This window comes from Colletotrichum destructivum, chromosome 10 (genome assembly GCF_034447905.1).
Source record: "Colletotrichum destructivum chromosome 10, complete sequence".
NCBI lineage: Eukaryota > Fungi > Ascomycota > Sordariomycetes > Glomerellales > Glomerellaceae > Colletotrichum > Colletotrichum destructivum.
The window spans coordinates 726433-745262 of NC_085905.1; the positions used below are offsets into that span (position 1 = coordinate 726433).

Here is an 18830-nt window from a genome sequence, read left to right on the forward strand (position 1 = left end):
TTGACGTAACTGTATGCAATGCAGCTTGCTGGTTTGAAAGGAAAAATCAGCCCCAGGCACCTCTCAGGCTTTCCGATCGTCATCTTCCCACTTCTGGTAGCCCACACCATAAAAGGCCGTATCTCCCCACAACGTTGGAGAAAAACAACACTTTCCACGCCAACCATGGAGAGAGAGAACCTCGACTACTCGACATCACGTTTTGCAACCATGTCTCCGCTACCCAGCCCCGATATTTCGCATGTGGCAAAACCCAGAGACAGCAGTTGGTGCCTGCGATGTCTTGGATTCTATGTCGGCTTGTTCAAGTCAAACGACGGTCAAGCGTGTCAGGACATCAACTTCACCTGTAAGCATACAGGTACAGTGATCCATGGCCTGACTCACTTCACTGGCTCAATACCCACAATGAACAGGACCAGGAACGAAGTGTGACCGATGCGCTGGTTTCGGCAGAAGAGACAGAGAATGCCTCACGGTGATCGTACCCTTGGTTTTCAGCGGTGTTATTCCTATGTGACTAACGAGTTAACAGATCCCGAATATCCAGCAGAACCAGGCGCGAGAGGTCATTAACAGACGCCGAACCATATTTCATTTAGAGAACAACCTTGAGCAATTTATCAGTCAGGCAGTGAGTCCATCGATATTGCGCCACATATCTGTATTCCCGCTGATCAGCCTACCCGTTTCTGAAGGAACAGAATGCTCTCAATCGCGTTTTCCGTGAGGTTGAAAGAGCGACCCGGGCTCACTACGAAGACGTCGCTCGACAAGCGCAGCAACAGAACGAGGTCGAGCCCGAGATTGGCCGCGGCACCACCATCTCCGGCTACGAGGACGACTCGGATTTTAGACGCCTACTTCGCGATGTACCCCGAAAATCATACGCCTCTCATCCCTATGAGTCTGAGGACGAGGACCAACCAGATGAGGGCGACCACGAGTCGGTCTTCGGAAGTGCGAACCAAGACAGTGTTCGCAGTGCCCCACGCGTGCCGAATGTTTTGCCCGTCAATCGGGCCATTCAAGAGCTCAGAAGACTCGAGGAAGCTCAAGCGGCCGCATCTCGACGGCTGGGAGAAGCAACCTGGCTTGGCATAAAGCGTGGTACCGCACCCGGCCCCGAGACCCTGGTTCAGCCCGTGCATAGGATGCCGGGAAACTCCAATCCCCAGAACTATGACCAGATGAATATACAGGGGGCCATCGATCAGGTTGAGAGGGCTAACGCTGCTCGTGAGCTTGCTTTCCAACAGTTAGGCAAAGTGGTTTACGCCATGGAGCTGCCCGCCGGCCTGGCATTTGAACGAGATCAACCTGAGAGCCAGGGTGAATCACGTTCGCAGCGCGTCTCGGATGCGTAAAACTGTAGTCTTCGAGATGAATGCAGAGTCGACTACCTCTTGTTGCCTCGTGCGTTGATACAAATATCGTACGGTATGGGGGCCTTCTGCCTTATAGCCATGATTCCCAAGGGCCTTAGGTAAAGAAGATCGTTGAGTGTATGTACCTCAGGGGATCAATGGCTGATCACGCACGTGACATGAGATTCGGAATGCGTTGAGGATCGTCCATCCATATTATCCTCTATTGACTTCTATCTTCTCTTGCTTCCTTCAGTCTCTTGCCTCTGTATTCACAACCGTTCTGTTGGTTATGGAAGAAAAAGTTCCGGCGTCGTCAGATTCATGCTGAGATCCTAACTCCTCGAAGAGGCAATTCTGGACACCTTCTCATACCTCCTAGTGTCCTGGGGATATCATCTATGGTCTTGTTCCTAGTCTTTTCTAGCCCTGACCCTATTTCTAACTTTGTCTCCAATTCAATACCTATTTCGATCTCTTATCCCATCTCTAACCTTCTAATTGTTTTTTTAAGGAGATTGTAGTATGATGCAAGGATGTGAGGAGGTAGGACGACAAGAACATGGGTGAAAGCGGCGGGTGGGACTCTTTGGCCCTGCATCAAGCCACATCACATGCAGGTGCCAAGGCTTCTTGAGCACCAGCCACACCCTTACCCCTACGTCATCCAGCCATCACCAATGCTAGGGAGCTCTACTTGCGGTAGCTTGCCACTGGCAGCTACGCAAGTGTCAGATCACGATCCTCGGCGCCAAATAAGTACTTGGGCAAGCGCTTGTCTTGCACAAGCCACGTCGCATCCATTCCCCCAGCTTTCCCCATCTTCCTCTTCACCTTCTCACCTACCTCACACAATCCCTTACCTCGACGAAAACCGCACGAACAACAGCCCACGATGTCTGACGAGCAAACCGTCTCCCAGGGACAGCAGTCCTCTCGATCGGGCGCCAGGAACAGAGTGGTCGACAGCGTCCAGGCCAGGGCCCAGGAAGTGCTGTTCGTGCCACATACGCCTTCCCGTTCATGTGTGTGAATCGAGCTGACTATGGTGCAACAGAGCGGAAGACTACGACAAGGCGAGAGTCCTCGTCACCGATGCTGCCAAGAGCAAGGCCTACCTGTATCCGATCAAGGGCATTGTCTACTTCGCGACTCACCGCGCGCTGTGGAAGCCCCTTCTGTCGCGCATCGGGCCCTACATGCTCCTTTCGACCAGTATCGTGACGGGCATGTTCATCTTCACCTACGTACCGCAGCTCGCACTCCTCGTCTTCGTTAATGGCCCGCTCGCTGTCTTCACGACCGTGTTGTTGATTCTGAACGAGAGTTCCGCCATAATCAACTTCGTGTCGAGATCTTACCTCCTTCAAGAGGCGATTCTGGACACTTTCGACGGCACTCTTCTCCTCAGAGATGAAGATGGCATCGTCAAGGAAGGCAGACAAGTGAGACCGGGATCTGACCCCATGCAGAAGTTGGGAAAGGTTCTCAAGAGCCCGTTCGAGAAATACAGCCCCAAGGCCCTGATTCGATACCTCATCTACCTTCCCTTGAACTTCATTCCTGTCGTGGGAACTGTCATCTTCATTGCTCTGCAGGGTAAGCTATGCACGATTCATGCTGTCCAATCGACACTAATGTTGTGACAGCTCGCAGCCGAGGCCAAGCCGTCCATGGACGCGTAAGTCATCCGCACCCAAACACTCTGACACCATCTGACCATCAATCAAGTACTTTCAATTGAAGGACTGGTCTTCCTCGAGAAGAGCGGATTGGCTCAAGAAGCACTCTGGACCTTACACTGCGTACGTTTGGGATCCATCCGCACCCCTATGCTGTATCTGCAACTGACCCCTGCCACAGTTTCGGTCTGGTTGCGACCGCCCTCGAGATGATTCCCTTCGCCAGTATCCTCTTCACATTCACGAACGCGGGTACGTCTGACCAATTTCTTCTTTGCGTCTATGGCTAACACTTTCGCAGTTGGTGCTGCCTTGTGGGCTGCTGACATCGAGGCCAAGGACACGTCGATGACGGATGGAACGGCCCCGACGCTTCGCGAGACGGCAAAGAAAGCCGAATAAATGACGTTGCACACCAGAATGGAGCCGAATTCACCTGTTAATGAACGGGAGTGACTTGGCATTGGGACGTATTGACCCCTCTTTAACTGGAAGCCGGTGCCACAGCATCTTGACAGCAGCGATGAATCTTGTGCAACTCTGGCTGTCATTGGTCGGCGGGACTTGATGGAGAGGAGGATGAAAAGTGCGCATGGAGGGCGGTTTTGAGGGTCCTTTAGCATACCCTTCCATGCCTATTAATGACAAATTAGAACTCTGCGAATGATAGCCGCCGTTTTCGACAGTCACCCCCGTCAGGACACTGATTAATTTGGTCATTGCGTCCTGTCTCAGTGCCTGTTGTTTCGTCTAGGTACTCAACGTAGGCGATGCTTTGCTGGGCTCAACTAAGCAATGAGCCTTTCTTGGCGTGAGATGTTTGCTGGGACGCGAAAAACCCGCAGGTATATTGTCGACATCCGTCGCCGAACTCCAAGCGAGACTCATATACGCCTGACGCTATCAAGAGCGTTAGACAAGACATGGAGACCCTCCGCACCGAGCACATTACAGTGCTGTGTGACGGCCTTCAGGAACAGGTAATCTTGTTTCGAGGCACACGGATGGCCGCATGGTGCACCACCGAAGATGGCTCGTTCGACAACTGCGTGTGCGGTCTTGGTGGTCCTCTCGGGATGACGAACAGGAGTCGAGACAAACCCTCAGCATACCCACCTGAAAGTCCGGCCGAGGGGCGTCCTTCAGCTGCATTAGATGGCGTGTCCGCTATCAGTGTGCTGCCGCAAGTGTGACGACTCGGGATAACGTCTCGCTCTGTGCCTGCAATCATGTCACGCTGTGCATGGTAACTTGCGAGTGGATGTCACGACACGTTCTACCTGGAACTGTGAAGTTCATGATTCGGAACAACAGCCCGATCAACGAGCAGTGTGCCACAAGGTGTACCGGGTCTCTTCAACAGTGCTCGATCTGCCATGATCGACAACCGTTACCCCTTTTCTCTTAGCAGGTTATCTCCGACTCTGGAAGTGAAGATATCTGCCTCGTTTGGGGGACCGAGGCAACTTGACCACGACCGAGACGCGTGGAGCACGAAGATGTCAGAATGAGGTGAACCCAAAAAAGTAAGATGCGCCAACGCCGATTCGAATAGTCCATCGGGGCGTAGACTCATAAACTAGGCCATCGTAACCCTTGAAAGATCTCTTCTCCGTCGGGGTTCACATCCATCACCACCCGGTTAGGATGACAGCGAAGTGGGACGCACGAACGACCGGCCGAGCCTTCGTTTGCCTCCGGAAACCGAGGTTGATCTTGATTCACCTTTCTCTTCCGTTCCAATGGCTTCTCATTCCCGACGCCATGAACGTTGTCGCTCTCAGCCGGGGAAAGGGACAGTTGCGAAGGTGGGACATAAGGTAGATGCCTAGGAAGGTGCATGTAGGGGGAAGGAGTTACCTCTGATGTGCCACCAAATCGGAGGAACGAGGCAAGAGCCCCTCTGGTCAACCAGCCCAAGTTGACTCGAGGAAAAGAGGAAAGGAAAGAGGGAGCTGGGCAAGGTACCTACCTACCTACCTGTCTTCCCAAAAGCAAAGCGTTCGTCAGAAACCCGAAGCCTCCTTCCTCCTATATCTACTCTTTTTTCGCGACCTCGACTCCCCACGCAGTGGAAAACTCTTCGTTTTTTTCTCCCAACTGTGCCAGTCTTTCAAACCCTTTTCCCCCCTTTCCTCTTTCAAGGTAGGCGATCCTTTCCAGTCACTCGATCGCGAGTGTCCCGGTACGCATTCGTTATTTCCGTGAAGGGGAGACTTTCGTCCATTTAAATACCCCGTCCAAATCCCCGTCCCCTAGTGACCCCTTAAATTAGCCGGCGCATTCAGGTCAGTTGCTTGCTGGATTCCTTTTATGCGCAAGCCGAGGTTCTCGAACTGACGTTTCCTGGATTGAAGCCTTCAACTATGAGAGCCTCGACTCTCACCGTCAGCCTTGCATCGGTAGTCGTGCTGCTGTCGTCCGTCCAGGTCATCGCGGCCGGTGCCGATGCCGGCAAACCAGGACAGCGCACCAAAGTCCAGCGGTCTCCTGCTGTTTTTAGCTTCAATAACAACGCTAGGAGCCCCCAGGATCCCAATGTATTCGTAAGCTACGACTATGGATACTCGTATCCTCCGTCTCCGCCGACCACGTACGCTGAGCAGCTGTCGTCGACCGCGACTTCTCTTGCCTCCGGCAGCGAAGGTTTGTCGACTGAACCCTGTGTCAATGCTCTCTAACTGACAAACAGTAGCGTCTTACACCAAGAACATCTCAGTTGCTAGCATCACCGGTACTCCGGGCGTCTCTGGTTCTGCCACGACCGGCTCTACCGACTCTTCTGGAGCTACCGTCACTGTCTCTAATACTGTCATTGTCTATTACCCTAACTCAACCAATGGAGGACTCTCCATCTCGAGCGGTAGCTCCTTCATCACATTGACTGAGTCGCTCAGTACAGTCACCTCGGGAACTTGGTCATCGTCCGCGACGATTTCTACTCTTTGGCCCCCTGCCAACACCTCGTCCTCGTCTTCAAGCTCGGCTGCCAGTGTTTCAACTGGTTCTGTGACTGGAAATACCCCTGCTACCACTAGCCAGTCCACCACAATTACCTCTTCATCAGTGGTGGATGAGCCACCGGTGTCGAGGCCTCCACCGCCAGGACCGTCAAGCAGTCTAACCATCCCAGCAACTTCAAGCGGACTCAACCAGACAACTTCTCTCATACGGGACCCAAGTCAGTCAATCTCGTCTGCAAACTCTTTTGGGACCCTCGCCACGAGTACCGACATCACTTTCACTATCAGTAGCGCCTTTTCGAGCAGTAGCATCATTCTGTCAACTGTCGGTTCAGTCACTGTGTCACTGACCGTAACCCAGCCAGTCCCATCATCGATGGATACCGAATCTGGTACCCTTGCTAGCATCACTGAGACAGAAGCCTCCCATACTTCTTTTGAAGTATCACGGAATAGTACCACCTCGTTCAATCCTACCACAACGAGCTTAGTCCAGTCTACGACTACCACTGTGAACTCCTCCAGCATCGATACTGTTTCGACAGCGTCCATTGTACTCACTGGGTCGAGCCAGACGATGCCCGTTTCGCAAAACACGTCGGCATCAGTCTCTTCAACTCGGTTGCCACCTTTGATTTCCAATTCATTGGCGCAAACATTGCCGGGCACTGGTTCTACCACCCCATCTTTCTCTGGTGTAACGTCGACCGGAACTTTCACTTTGCCAGCCACGGTCTTTCCCAGTCGGCCTGGAACAATGACGCAGCCCGTGGAAACGCCGTGGTCGACATGGAACTCCACTATGCTCACTGCGCCAATTCCATCCACGTTACTGTCACGAAGCCTTCCCGGAAACCTGACTTCTCTTCCGATCACCTCAATTCATACATCTTGGTCCTCAGGCCAGACGGAAACACTAGCCCCTTCAACCGGCTTCAACACATCCCTGGTTCAATCAACTCGGATACTTACCGCATCCAACACGACTTTCATTGTTGTTGGAACTGCATCCATTGTCTCCAGTGCAAGTGAGACGTCGTCCTTTTTGCCAAGCAGCTCGCCATTCCCCGCGCCAAATTCAACTGCGATCCAATCTACATCCTCCATAGGGTCGAGTGGAAGCACCCTGCCGTCGTTGACCATAGACACAGACTCGACAACTCCCATTCCCACAGCAACTGTTTCATCCATCTGGACGAATATAACAGTGTCTACCGGAGTCTCTTCAAGCCTTGTGTCTCTTACACCATTCAGTAGCTCGCAAGGATACCCACCTAATTCAACTTCGTCGCTGCCCTCTTCCTCAACCCCTTCGGTCCCCGCGAGCTCAGTTGAAGCAGACCCAACTGTCCTAATAACTCTCAGCTCCAATGGATTGATCATCGTGTCAACGCTCACCCGTACTCCACAGGCCACATCGGGGTGGAATAGTACAGCACAGAGTCCCACTGCAATTGGCAGTCAGACAACTATCGGTACGGGTGTGTCTATCGCTACACTAACAGAATCGTGGGCTCCGGACGCTTCCAGCTCGCACTCAGCTTTCATTAGCTCATCAACACCGGCGCAGACAACCGAAATCACTTCATCCGCTTGGAACAATACGTGGAAAATCACGTCTACGTCGTCCGGGATCTCAAGCCTGCCAACACTATTCCCAACCACTGGTGCTGCAACTGCAGGAAGCAGTACGTCGAATGGCTTGCAAAGCCCTGCTTTCAGCTCCTCGACAACCTCAACGACTACTTGGAATGCATCAGATACACCGACCTTCACTTCGATCAGTGTTGCGATATCTTCTCCCATTTCTTTACCAGTCACATCGGGCTCGCAAACGGCCATGCCGTTTCCTTTGCCAAACTCAACTATCGTTACTACCCACCAAGCGACGGTGTTTGCTACGACGATGTTTGGAACAGGATCTGCTACAATGGCTCCAAGCGGAACGGATAGTGCACCGTGGTCAACATCGAAGATGACGAGCAGCGTCTTCGCCAGTGGGATCAATTCAACACTTCTGGGCACCGGGAATCCGACGCCTTGGTCTATACCCAACACAATTAGTGTTAGCTTGACAGGAACCGGATTCCCGAGCTCCCACACTCTCACTGGGTTGCCGTTGTCGAATGCTTCCTCCCTCGGTCCATCGGTAACTACCGTCAATGCAACCGGTTCCGTCGTTACTTTTGGAACATCGGATCCTTTGACGATAACCAGGGTCATCGGTGGCTCGGTATCATCCCATGTCGTCACAGTGGTCTTGCCCACGTCGACTCTTGTCATAACAGGAACGGGTTCTTTTATTAGAACGAGCATCATCGTCACTTCTGTGCCTCCTTTCCCTGCCAACTCGACATTTTGGCCGATTGGTACCATTGGCTCTGTCAGTGAAGCACCGTCCGCAACAGAACCCCTTCCCTCGACGTCCAACAGGTCCAGTGTTACAGTCACTTATCCTGCACTGAACATCACTTCGTCGATTCGACCTCCGGCAACAGCTACACTCAGCAGTACCAGTCTCACGGCTCCACGGAACTCAACATTTAGGATTACATCCACAGCGGACCCTTCAAATCCGCCTGCAGCGAGCACAGTAGCTACCACATCGGCATGGAACAGCTCTTGGACCTTGTCGCTAATCAGTGTCCCCGTCACCATGCCCACCACTCCACAGCTGCCTAACTCAACGTGGACTGCAAGTGCTAACGCCACTTGGACAGCGACCAATCTCTCCAGCGACCCATCGACCTCAAACAGGATGTCTCTTTCAAAACAAACTTCTGTCAGCTTGCCTCCTTGGCCAGTCTCTAATTCCACAACTTCAATTTGGGCGACAGGATCAGTCATATCGTCAACAGATACCGTCACATCAGGGACTGCGTCCTCGACTTCTACCCCCATCTTCCCGCCATGGCCTACACACAACTCCACGACGGCCTCGATCACAGGCACATTATCAATCCCTGTCATTCCCTCGTCTGTGATCGTTGGAACAGACATCACCAAGTCGGTTTCGACATCGTTCCCTTGGACCAACGTGACCTCCAGGCCCTCAACAGGTGTCTTGACTGCATCTGTCATTATTGTGACTGGAGGAGTAACAATCACTTTGCAGCCAACAGGGACGTCCCTAATCAGCATCACCGCTGTTCCGTCGTTGACCATTAATGGTACGGTTCTGCAGACCTTAACTGCAAACGGAACCTTTTCTCACACATCTGCCAAGGCTTCCAGAACTCTGGCGTCACCTTTCCCTACTGGAAACTTGACTCTGATACCTGGGCCCACAGGAATCAGCACCTCAAGTATTCCACTTTCCGCTGCGATGTCAGAGACCGGAGGAATCACAGTCAGCTCATCTCTTTCAACCATCCTGCCGCCATTTCCAACTGCAAACTCTACACGCATGGGAACCCTCACAATATCTAACAGCGCTTTTACTCTTATCTCGACACTAACGGGGTTTCCCAGCACGTTGTTCGGCAGTGTCACCGGTCCGCCTGCTTCCCCCACACTGCCACCTTTCCCAACTACAAACTCAACACTGATGTCCGGTCCGACAGGAAGCGGCACTGCGGTATCACCTACTGCTTCAGGAACAGTATTTCAAACCAGAGAGCCCGTTGAAACTCCCACCGGCGCTCCTTTAATCACGATCCCGCCGTCATTTCCAACGGGACATTCCACAGTTATTCCAGGACCGACAGTCAACGTGTCCACTACTGCGTCGGGCTCTGTTGTTTCCAATCTTACAATTACTAGGTCTAATGGGAGTATTACTGAGATCGTCACGATCATCCCCTCTTCGGTCATATCCCCGCCGTTTCCAACCTCCAATGGCACCGTGGGTCAAAGCCCAACAGGCACACTCGTTGGTACGGGGGTCACCAGGACATCATCCGGAACAGGTGGCCCATTCTTCAGTCCCACGGTCATTAGCTCGACTTGGAGCCAGTGGCTGAACACGACTTCTTCAAGCACGTTGTCTGCCACTGGCGGTTCGACACTTTCATCTGGCACGATGTTTGCGACAACTTCGCCCAACGCGAGCGACTCAAGTGTCCTCTCGAGAGCAATGTCGACCCAATCCATCTTTAACAGTACGATCTCGAGGCTGCCGACGATTTCTTCGGCTGTAACAGGAATCCTCACCAACATCTCCGCAACTGACTCAAAGCCCTTCACATCTGTGCCTCCGTTTGCCAACTCGACCACCATTGCTGGTGCAGTTCCAACCACACACCTCACCTGGACGCTCTCAGGAACCATCTTTCATTCTGTGTCCATATTGCCTGTATCTACGCCTTCATCTATCTCATCGTCAATCTCTACTCGAACTCTCTCGGGAACCGCACCAACAGTTCCTACAGAAACATTCGTTCCTGTTTCCAGAGTCTCTTCGTCTGTCACTGATTCGCGTCTAGGGCCGCTTCCGTCGTTTACCATCTCAGACCAGCCAACTATAACCGATTCAACAGGCCTTCCATCTGTCACTTACACTCCTTGCCATACCGTCACCATAACCAACGGCACCATTACTCAAATTGTTACTAGAAGTGTTCTCATTACTTCCGCGACGGCTAGCGCTAATCCGACACTGGTTTATCCACCTTCTGCGAATGGTACAATCTTGTCAGCAAGCACATCATGTCCATCGAAGTGGAAGAACACCACTACTTCGGCAGCTGGATTCAAGAGCACATGGACTTCTTTCATCTTGACCAACCGTAGGATGAGTGCCCTCAAATTCGCGGTGCAATGTTCTAACCTTTCACAGGAACATCCTCCCCCCCGGGATCCGTGACTACCTTTATCACATCAAAAATGAGCCGTCTGGGTGATCCCAACAGAGGAAATAGTGGGCTTCCTGCTGTGAGCAACTTTGTGGTCGGCACGCCGACGACCACAATCACTGACGCTCCCTTGCCGTTCAACTCAGCCTACCCTTGGGGGGGTCTTGGCCCGGTTTTCCGGCATCACGACGAGTCCAGCCCGGAGACGGGCGACGGATCAGTCAATAAGCCTATGGATCCCAAGGAAAATGGCGCCTGGTGGGCTCGTTGGAAGAGACACTCCGACCGCCTGTCATCCCTAAGGGCGAATAGTGATATGTGACGGTGTCCGCGATTAATGGACGCGGGCTTATCTTTACCGTTACAGAACTTGCTTTTGAGGAATCATATGTTCTCAATTAGGGACGAGAGATTCCCGGCTTGCTTTTTCTGTTCCTCTGTCTCTCATCTGAGCCACGTCTGCTGATGGAATGGCCAACATGTATCAATATCACAGTCTGCTCTGCAACGCAATCCGATGTAAGGCGGGCTGGAGTTTACGGCAGCTGAATTCATGAAACGAGAGGTCTTCTGATGAATCGTGAATGGGCTGGTGACTTGCTTGCGGCAATCACGTGTTTGACCTGCAGTCTCTTATGGAATTGGTATCGTTCGTTCGTTTTAGTAGCGCCATCAACCCTCCAACGTACTCCACGAATGGCATGACCGTCACTGGTTTAAATATCATGTAGCCAACTTGATCTAATAGGTAAGCGCGTAAGTGACCATGAGAGGTCTCGAATCCTTGGTTCATAAACGAACCGCGGGTCATGGCATTACTCCACTCTCGCTGCGGTCAGCTGCGAGGCTAGATGTCTTTGCCCGGCAGATCGGAGTGGGATGTTTCACGATCGGAGGGGGACCTATCAACTCCCCGGCCGGGCCCAAACCCGATGGCCGCTTACACAACCGCCTTCTCTCTTTCCACAAGTCCCGAAGAGGGACCCGCGAGGCGCTCGGGCCATGGAGTCTACCCCTCCATCATCCACCTGTGAACGGTGGCTGCGGGGGCGGGGCAAAACACTCACCACGTCAAACCCCCGCAGACCCTCGCTGAGGACTGTGCGTTGGAGGGGATAGCTGTCGGCCCCTGTGACGACCTTGATTTCATGCCGTAGTCTCTTGGTGAACGCCGGATCAACCAGACTGGCCTTGAAACTTTTCGTCGTGGCTTCTTTGAATTCCTGAGAATCAAAAAAGGCAATTCGCGTACATCCGCTACTTGCCCGTACGAGAACCAAGAATTGTACGCCGCGGCTAGTCATTCGTTGGCTGGCCGTCTTTTGCCAGAAGCACACGGACCTGGCCGGCGCTTGTACGTATACAACCCACCCAGAGGTCGGTGATTACAGAGCATTACATAAAGAGGGTCTGCCTCTGAGAAAGGAGACTTGCCAGAGACACTTGAGGCTCTTATTAAAGCAGACAAGTCAAGCATCTCCTGTCGACTGACGGCCATTGAAAAGAAGGTAGAAAGACGAACAGGTCCGCTTTGGAACGACAGTTAATAATGGCGGCCGAAAACACACCTGAACTTTTGGATCTCACGATCGACAACATCACGCCGAACACGGTCCGTATCAACTCGCAAAGCAGCGATGCGCGCCTCAAGTATCTCATGGAGCGGTTGGTCACGCACCTCCACGACTTCGCGAGGGAGACGCGGCTGAGCACCGATGAGTGGATGGCGGCCCTTAATTTCCTTGTCGGGTGTGGGCAGATTAGCAGCGATGTGCGACATGTAAGTTGAATGATGACGCCGTTATGAGAACGTGAGGGAGATGCGCAGAATGTAGAAAAAGACACTGACTTATCGAACTAGGAGTTCATCCTTCTCTCCGACATTCTGGGCCTCTCGTTGTTGGTCGACAGCATCAATCACCCCAAGCCGTCTGACTCGACCGAGGGCTCGGTTCTGGGTCCCTTCCACACACATGACGCGCCGACGCTGCAGAACGGTGCAAACATGTCTGGAGATCCCGAGGGCGAGCCGCTGCTGGTGATTTGCACCGTCAAGGATCGACAGGGTAACCCCGTTGCCGGGGTCAAGATTGATATCTGGGAGACGGATAGCAGTGGACACTACGACGTGCAGCATGAGGAGAGAACAGAGGCAAGCGAGCGTTGCGTCATGATTTCGGACAAAGACGGCCGGTTCTTCTTCCAAGGGATCAAGCCTGTGAGCTATCCGATCCCACACGACGGGCCAGTCGGTAAACTATTGCAGCTGCTGGGTCGTCATTGCTGGCGGCCGGCACATCTGCACTTCATGTTCCAGAAGGAGGGTTGGGATCACTTGATCACGTAGGTCTTACCCCAAGGTGGTCGCCGATGGCCGAAGAAGCTACGGCGCTCACGTATGTCGTGATGCTAGGAGGGGGGGAGGAGCTTGAGTATACTGGACCGATATGGCTGACGAGGTGAGCTAGCGCACTCTACATTCGAGGAGACCCGTATGAAAAATCAGATGCCGTATTTGGCGTCAAGAAGAGCCTCGTGGTGGACCTCGACAAGGTGGACAAAGTGACGGCAGAGGAGTACAAGGTCAAGGAGGGCAGCTGGTTGCTGAAGCAGGACTTTGTGTTGGTCTCGAAGAAGGAGACGGAGGAGCTGCGGGACCGGAACGCCGTCGAGGCACTGAAAAAGCTGGGTTTGACGCATTTGAAGCTCGTGGACCACTTGCCTGTGCCTGAGCTGGATTGATGTGTAGTTTTGGGTCTGTTGACTAGCGGTAGCGATGGGACCTTGACCGCATCATCTCGCGGAAAAGAATACGAATGATGATTCGAGGAACGCAGACCAGATTGCAGCACCGGATCGCACGCTGTGGGCGGAAAGCCAGCCAACTGTGGAGAGCCGCATACGGTAGCAGTCATAGGGGTCTGGATGCGGATACGCCGAAGTGGGTAGCGGGCGGCAGTCCGGGCCGGCTGGGGGCAGATGGCTGACGGACCACTGATGATGCAACGAGGAGGGACAGGTCGCGCTGCAGATATAACGAAAGCGGACAAACAATGATGTGCTTCGCTTGGGAGCGTGGTCTGCCGGGGTGTTCCTGTCAGATGATTGCCCATGTCTCAGCCCAAAGATATGGGCTTAGGCAAATGGGAACTGAGGAGGGACCTTGGCCAGGTGTACCGGGAAGGCTTCGGCCATAGCGATCTTGTGGGTAGAGACCTGGGAGAGGCTACCTGGGCGTGGGGTAGCGCAAGAAGCCGAGATACGAAGCGTGGTTCACATTGTTTATGGCATCGACTAAACCGTAAGTAGCCATGGTCTGCTGCGAGCTGTGATGGGCGACACAGGGGGTGGTGGGCTGGACGAGCCTAGCCAGACAACCGATGGATGGAGCCGTGCTGGTGACTACGCGAGGTGTGACTGGGACATTGGACTCGGACTGTCGTGTACGGACACCGTGGATAGGAGGAGTCTTGGGATGATGGATGATGGATGATGGGGAGCATGCGAAGTGGTGAGTGGCGGGGCGATGACTGACTGTGCTTGGCTGGCTCCCTCCCAATACAGGCGAAATGACAGGTAGTCATCGACTCTTCGGGTCGGCGAATGGCCAAAAGTAAGTTCCTGCCTTATCTCTCGCAATCAGGCCAGCACGCACTGGCACCGCTGCAGCGACTCGACTCGAGAGTGGCAGTGAGGTGGTCAGCAGGCGGCGGTTCCCACTGGCTCTGAGGTGGTAAGTACCTACGTTAGGTACCAAGCATCCACGACTGCAGGGAGGGGAGGGGAACCGTGCCCACGCTCCTGCCCCCTCGTGCCTCCCTCCCGAGTCCCACCGGCCACCGCGGGCGACTGCTCCCATGCTGGACTACTCCCCTGTAGCCCCCCTGCCCTTGTTCCCCCGACCGAGTCCGTCATTTCTCCCAACTTGCACTCATCAGTCATTGATCTGCAGACCCAACCCAGCCCACCCCCCGTAAATCTTCCGACGTACAAAACCAGCCCGGACAGCCCTTTTGTCATCTTCATCACTTCGCCACCCATCTCACGTATATTACCACCAGGCATCCTTTGGTTTCCCGCCAGAAGCATTCGTCTACTCCCTTCGTGCTCTTCGAACCGAATACCACCTCCTATCCTCGACTCAAACGCCCGTCACAGCGAGACCGCTTGTCCAAGCCGTCCGTCGCTGATCCCTCGGTCCCATAAACAAACCCATTTCCCACCGTCACCCCCGAACAGACGAGTTTATGTCAATTGAAAATCTCAAGTCCTACGGTATGTTCGTCCCCTGCTGCATTCCCCTTCTAGCCTTTGCGCTGCTGTCGACGTCGACTTTCTTAATGCTGGACATCATCTGCCCGCCCGTCGTCTGTGCCACGTCTCCTCTTGGCCGTTGACCGCCATGTCGTAACACTCAGATTGCTGACCGTTCTCGTCCCAGACCCCTTCGCCGAAGCCGACGAAGACACCGGAGAGACCAAACAGTCTCAGAATTACATCCATATACGGATCCAACGTACGTCGGCTCCTCCTCCCACGTCATCGGCCCCAACCGGACAAATGCCGCACGTGCCGACTCGAGTCGCGCCGTGCGCCGTGCCCCACGCGCCGTAGACCCAACAACTCAACGGAGTCACCGCTAACATGTTAATTCGCAGAGCGCAATGGACGAAAGACTCTGACCACCGTTCAGGGTCTTCCAAAGAAATTCGACCAGAAGAAAATTCTCAAGGTCATCAAGAAGCAATTTGGTATGTTCTGTCCCGCTTTCTTTCACTGGTTCCGCCGGATCGCTAACGACTTTCCCAGCCTGCAATGGCACCATCGTAGCTGATAGCGAGATGGGCGAGGTCATCCAGCTCCAGGGTGACCAGCGCAAGGTCGTGCAAGAGTTCCTCATCAACAAGAAGGAGGGTCTCGGGCTAGACACCAAGGGCATCAAGGTCCACGGTTTCTAAGCCCGCCGCAGGTCGCCGCCGTTCCTACCAATCAAGGCCACTCGGCCGTGGTTGACGTCCGGGCTACAGGACGGAGAGGGCATAGAAGGCCACTCCTCCCGCGCCGCTCAGTGTCGGCGCCCGATTTGACGTAGTAGGACGGTACACCTTCCACCGACGGAAGAGGTTGTCAGTGGAGGTACAGGGCGACTTGCGTCAGCTTCGACGCATGATGAGATGGGCAGATATCGAGCATATCGCAGGGCTCGCCGTACATTCATTTGACGGTTTGGGTGGTCCACATATAACAGTCAACGAAATTGACGTCTTAGTCACAAGCTCGGATCTCCCCAAGTGATTTTATGACTTCTGCCATGTGAATCTAGGGACCAGGTATTACTAGGAACCGGCTGGGAACCGGGCTTGGCTGTAGTAACTGCTTGTTTACTGCTTGAGTTACAGTCGCGCAGAGATGCGAGGTGCAACTCCATCGAGCCTTACAACTAGAACTCAGGAGCCGAATATTTGGCAAGCTCGTTTTTAGCTAAGTGCCACCGGCTGACACCCAGCGAAGTCTGGAGACCGTTCATATTGTAAGTTCATCCAGAACCAGGGGAAAAAAAGAAGAAGAAAAGGGGTGGGGGCAAGTACATCATAACTCGAATGTGGGTATCTATGTTTCTCAAAGCAGATCTTCCATACATCAAAATAATTCAGCCAAATAAATGTGAGCAACCCCTTCTCTGGATCGCGGGTTCGCTCTCTTCTCGCTCTCCCGGACACCTCACGCGAGATACGCTCCATCTCGCACAAAGGAACAAGGTAAAAAAGGACACATAATCGCTACAACTCGCTATGCGAAGGCGGATACGAAGGCAGGATGGCCTCGCCGGGCAGACGGCGGGCCTGGTCGAGCATCAAGCGAGCGAGGGACTCGAAGGGCTTCTCGGGGTAGTCGGAGCCGTTGTAGTGGAGATGGGCGAGGAGGGAGATCATGCTGATGAAGCTGGCGATGGAGAAAATGTTGATCGAGGTGGACGTCTCCTTTTGGATATTGATGCTCCGCTGGGTTATGTGGTAGGCTATTGTAAGGGTCTGCGCGATCAAGAGTCAGTTGATGGAAGCTGGGACGGTGGGCTGCGAAGAGATGGGAAGGGGAGGGGGTACTGACCGTCGCTATGGTGACCCAGCCCGGGAGAAGGAGTCTGGGATCCTCGAAGCCGCCGGAGAAGGTCAGTATGCGCTCGGTGAGGAAAGCGTTCGTGGCGTTGATGGTCAGAAGGCGGATTATCGTCGCTTGCGGGGTGTAGTTGATGAGCCTAACCGGTGTTAGTCCTGTTTGTTCCAGGAGAGGTGCAAAGACACGATTTTGGGAAGACTAACCATCGCGACATCAGGCAGTCTATGAAAAAGAAGGAAAGGTACGCAGAAGCTCCGCACTAAGGTCCGTCAGCATTTCTGTCACTCTTGGCAATGCCAGCAACTCGGTGTAAGCCACCACCATCGTCCGGACGGCAGGCGTAATCCATACCCACATGAGTCCTAAGGACATTTCGGTCCACGGGAACGGTATCTCGGGGTGTCCGGGAGGCCAATTGGGGGGCGGACACGTGCTCCCCGCGAACCCTCCGACGCCGACGCCGACTCCAACGCCCGAGGCGGCGGCGGCGTCGACGGCCTTCTTACCGCCGGGGACGGCGACGGGGATGATCTGAACCAGCAAGGTCAAGGCGGGCTGCAGGGCCCAGAAGATGGCTGGGAATATGGAAAGTAAGCGGCAGGCGAAGAGCCAGGGGCGCCATGGCTTCGGGACGTTGAGAACAACAGCGATGCGCGGCTCGAGGAGGGAGGAGGAGAGAGCGAGGTCCGGTGGGTAGGACGGGTACGAGGGGGGGCTGTCGTCGGCGTCCGGGGGAGGTGGGTAGCCGTTTGGGGGGATCGGGGTGCCGTTGTGGTGGTGATGATGGTGGTGGTCGGAAGAGGCGGCGTGCGCCATCTAAGCTGCGAGGTAGAGCGGTGGTTGTGCGGCGGATCGCGCGGCCATCGATGATGGAGAAATTGTCGATGTTGCAGGTGACAGCGGCGGCCGCGGCATCAGGATCTGGACAGGATTGAGGTGGAGGAGACGGAGATGGAGATGGAAGAACTGGAGTGGGAGGGGGGAGGAAGCTATTTTGAGATGGGCCGGCCCGACGTCAGGCTTTGGAGGAGGCCTAAACGAATGTAGTCAATCAAGCTTGTGAGGTCTACAAAGAAGAAAACGGCCAAGGAGGCTAGTGGTCGATAGAGAGGGCCAGCTCAAGCGTTTTGGTTTCTTGTCTCGGCGGACTGGTCCGAAGCCTTCGTATTGGTGGTGGTGGTGGTGCGTCTTGGTTGGAGCGTCTCCTTCTTTTTTTTTCGAGTAGGGAGGAGGATGAGGGATATGTTTCTTCTCCTTTTGTTCCACCTTTCAAAGAACAATGACAAGCACCCAGAATTGGAGGAGTCGTAGAGAGAGAGAGAGAGAGGGGGGGGGGGAGGGAATGAATGCGTGGACGGGAAGAGATCAAGTGAACCGACCGGGGGAGGGGAGGAGGGTTGGTTGATTGAACAGGTCGCGTGCCGCAATTGTCAATTGCGAAATGTGAGCGTGGGATAGGATGTACGGCCAAAAGAGCACGCTTAAACGGATGGAATCATTGGGTCTCGAGCTATGGTGTTATGTGTGATGCGGGAACAGGAAGACTGGTCAAGGCCGAATCCAGGCGAGGCAATGTGCTTCCGACCTTCCAGGTTCGCCAACTGACGTTATCTGATAGACTGATTGCTGCGTTGTCCACGAGAGCCACAACTCGAGAGGTGCGGATGCAAATCGAGACCTGGTGACAGGTGCCCGACCACCTGCCCGGGTTGGTAAGTACCAAACCGGACCTGGGCAAGGTACCGACCGCCATGCTTCGTGCGTCGTCATTAAAAAAGGGAGTCGGGAAAACCCCATAGTCGAGGTGACATAATGATTCGCAGGGTTGTGATTACCTAGGTGCTTAGTGGCTGGCAAAGAAGTCGACGAGCCACCCGCCACATTCTGGCTGTGTGGCTTGAAGAGAGA

General features: G+C 54.0%; 6 protein-coding genes across 6 annotated transcripts; 5 read left to right on the forward strand and 1 right to left on the reverse strand.

Annotated features, from left to right (window-relative positions):
* Window positions 1-18: 18 nt before the first annotated feature.
* Window positions 19-1367, forward strand: CDEST_14511 (uncharacterized protein; the record flags this gene model as incomplete). Its single annotated transcript, XM_062930667.1, has 4 exons — window positions 19-361; window positions 417-478; window positions 536-634; window positions 705-1367. The coding sequence occupies 4 exons, from the start codon at window positions 19-21 to the stop codon at window positions 1365-1367; spliced, it is 1167 nt and encodes a 388-aa protein (XP_062786718.1).
* A 205-nt stretch (window positions 1368-1572) lies between these two features.
* On the forward strand, window positions 1573-3733 carry CDEST_14512 (uncharacterized protein). Its single transcript, XM_062930668.1, has 6 exons — window positions 1573-2363; window positions 2425-2966; window positions 3017-3048; window positions 3099-3172; window positions 3231-3301; window positions 3351-3733. The coding sequence occupies exons 1-6, from the start codon at window positions 2263-2265 to the stop codon at window positions 3449-3451; spliced, it is 921 nt and encodes a 306-aa protein (XP_062786719.1). The 5' UTR covers window positions 1573-2262; the 3' UTR covers window positions 3452-3733.
* A 1682-nt stretch (window positions 3734-5415) lies between these two features.
* CDEST_14513 (uncharacterized protein) lies at window positions 5416-11127 on the forward strand (the record flags this gene model as incomplete). Its single annotated transcript, XM_062930669.1, has 5 exons — window positions 5416-5695; window positions 5745-6467; window positions 6509-7040; window positions 7270-10739; window positions 10790-11127. The coding sequence occupies 5 exons, from the start codon at window positions 5416-5418 to the stop codon at window positions 11125-11127; spliced, it is 5343 nt and encodes a 1780-aa protein (XP_062786720.1).
* Window positions 11128-11881: 754 nt separating this feature from the next.
* CDEST_14514 (Putative intradiol ring-cleavage dioxygenase, catechol dioxygenase) lies at window positions 11882-13640 on the forward strand. The gene is made up of 4 exons (XM_062930670.1): window positions 11882-12159; window positions 12311-12585; window positions 12667-13148; window positions 13274-13640. Exons 2-4 carry the CDS (start codon window positions 12355-12357, stop codon window positions 13545-13547), a joined length of 987 nt encoding a protein of 328 aa, XP_062786721.1. The 5' UTR covers window positions 11882-12159; window positions 12311-12354; the 3' UTR covers window positions 13548-13640.
* A 1218-nt stretch (window positions 13641-14858) lies between these two features.
* CDEST_14515 (Putative SUI1 domain-containing protein) lies at window positions 14859-16125 on the forward strand. The gene is made up of 4 exons (XM_062930671.1): window positions 14859-15080; window positions 15247-15321; window positions 15464-15556; window positions 15615-16125. Exons 1-4 carry the CDS (start codon window positions 15053-15055, stop codon window positions 15761-15763), a joined length of 345 nt encoding a protein of 114 aa, XP_062786722.1. The 5' UTR covers window positions 14859-15052; the 3' UTR covers window positions 15764-16125.
* A 106-nt stretch (window positions 16126-16231) lies between these two features.
* CDEST_14516 (Putative N-glycosylation protein EOS1) lies at window positions 16232-18795 on the reverse strand. Its single transcript, XM_062930672.1, has 4 exons — window positions 17274-18795; window positions 17126-17181; window positions 16914-17061; window positions 16232-16837 (listed from the first exon to the last, which is right to left on the reverse strand). The coding sequence occupies exons 1-4, from the start codon at window positions 17736-17738 to the stop codon at window positions 16586-16588; spliced, it is 921 nt and encodes a 306-aa protein (XP_062786723.1). The 5' UTR covers window positions 17739-18795; the 3' UTR covers window positions 16232-16585.
* Between the last annotated feature and the right edge of the window lie 35 nt (window positions 18796-18830).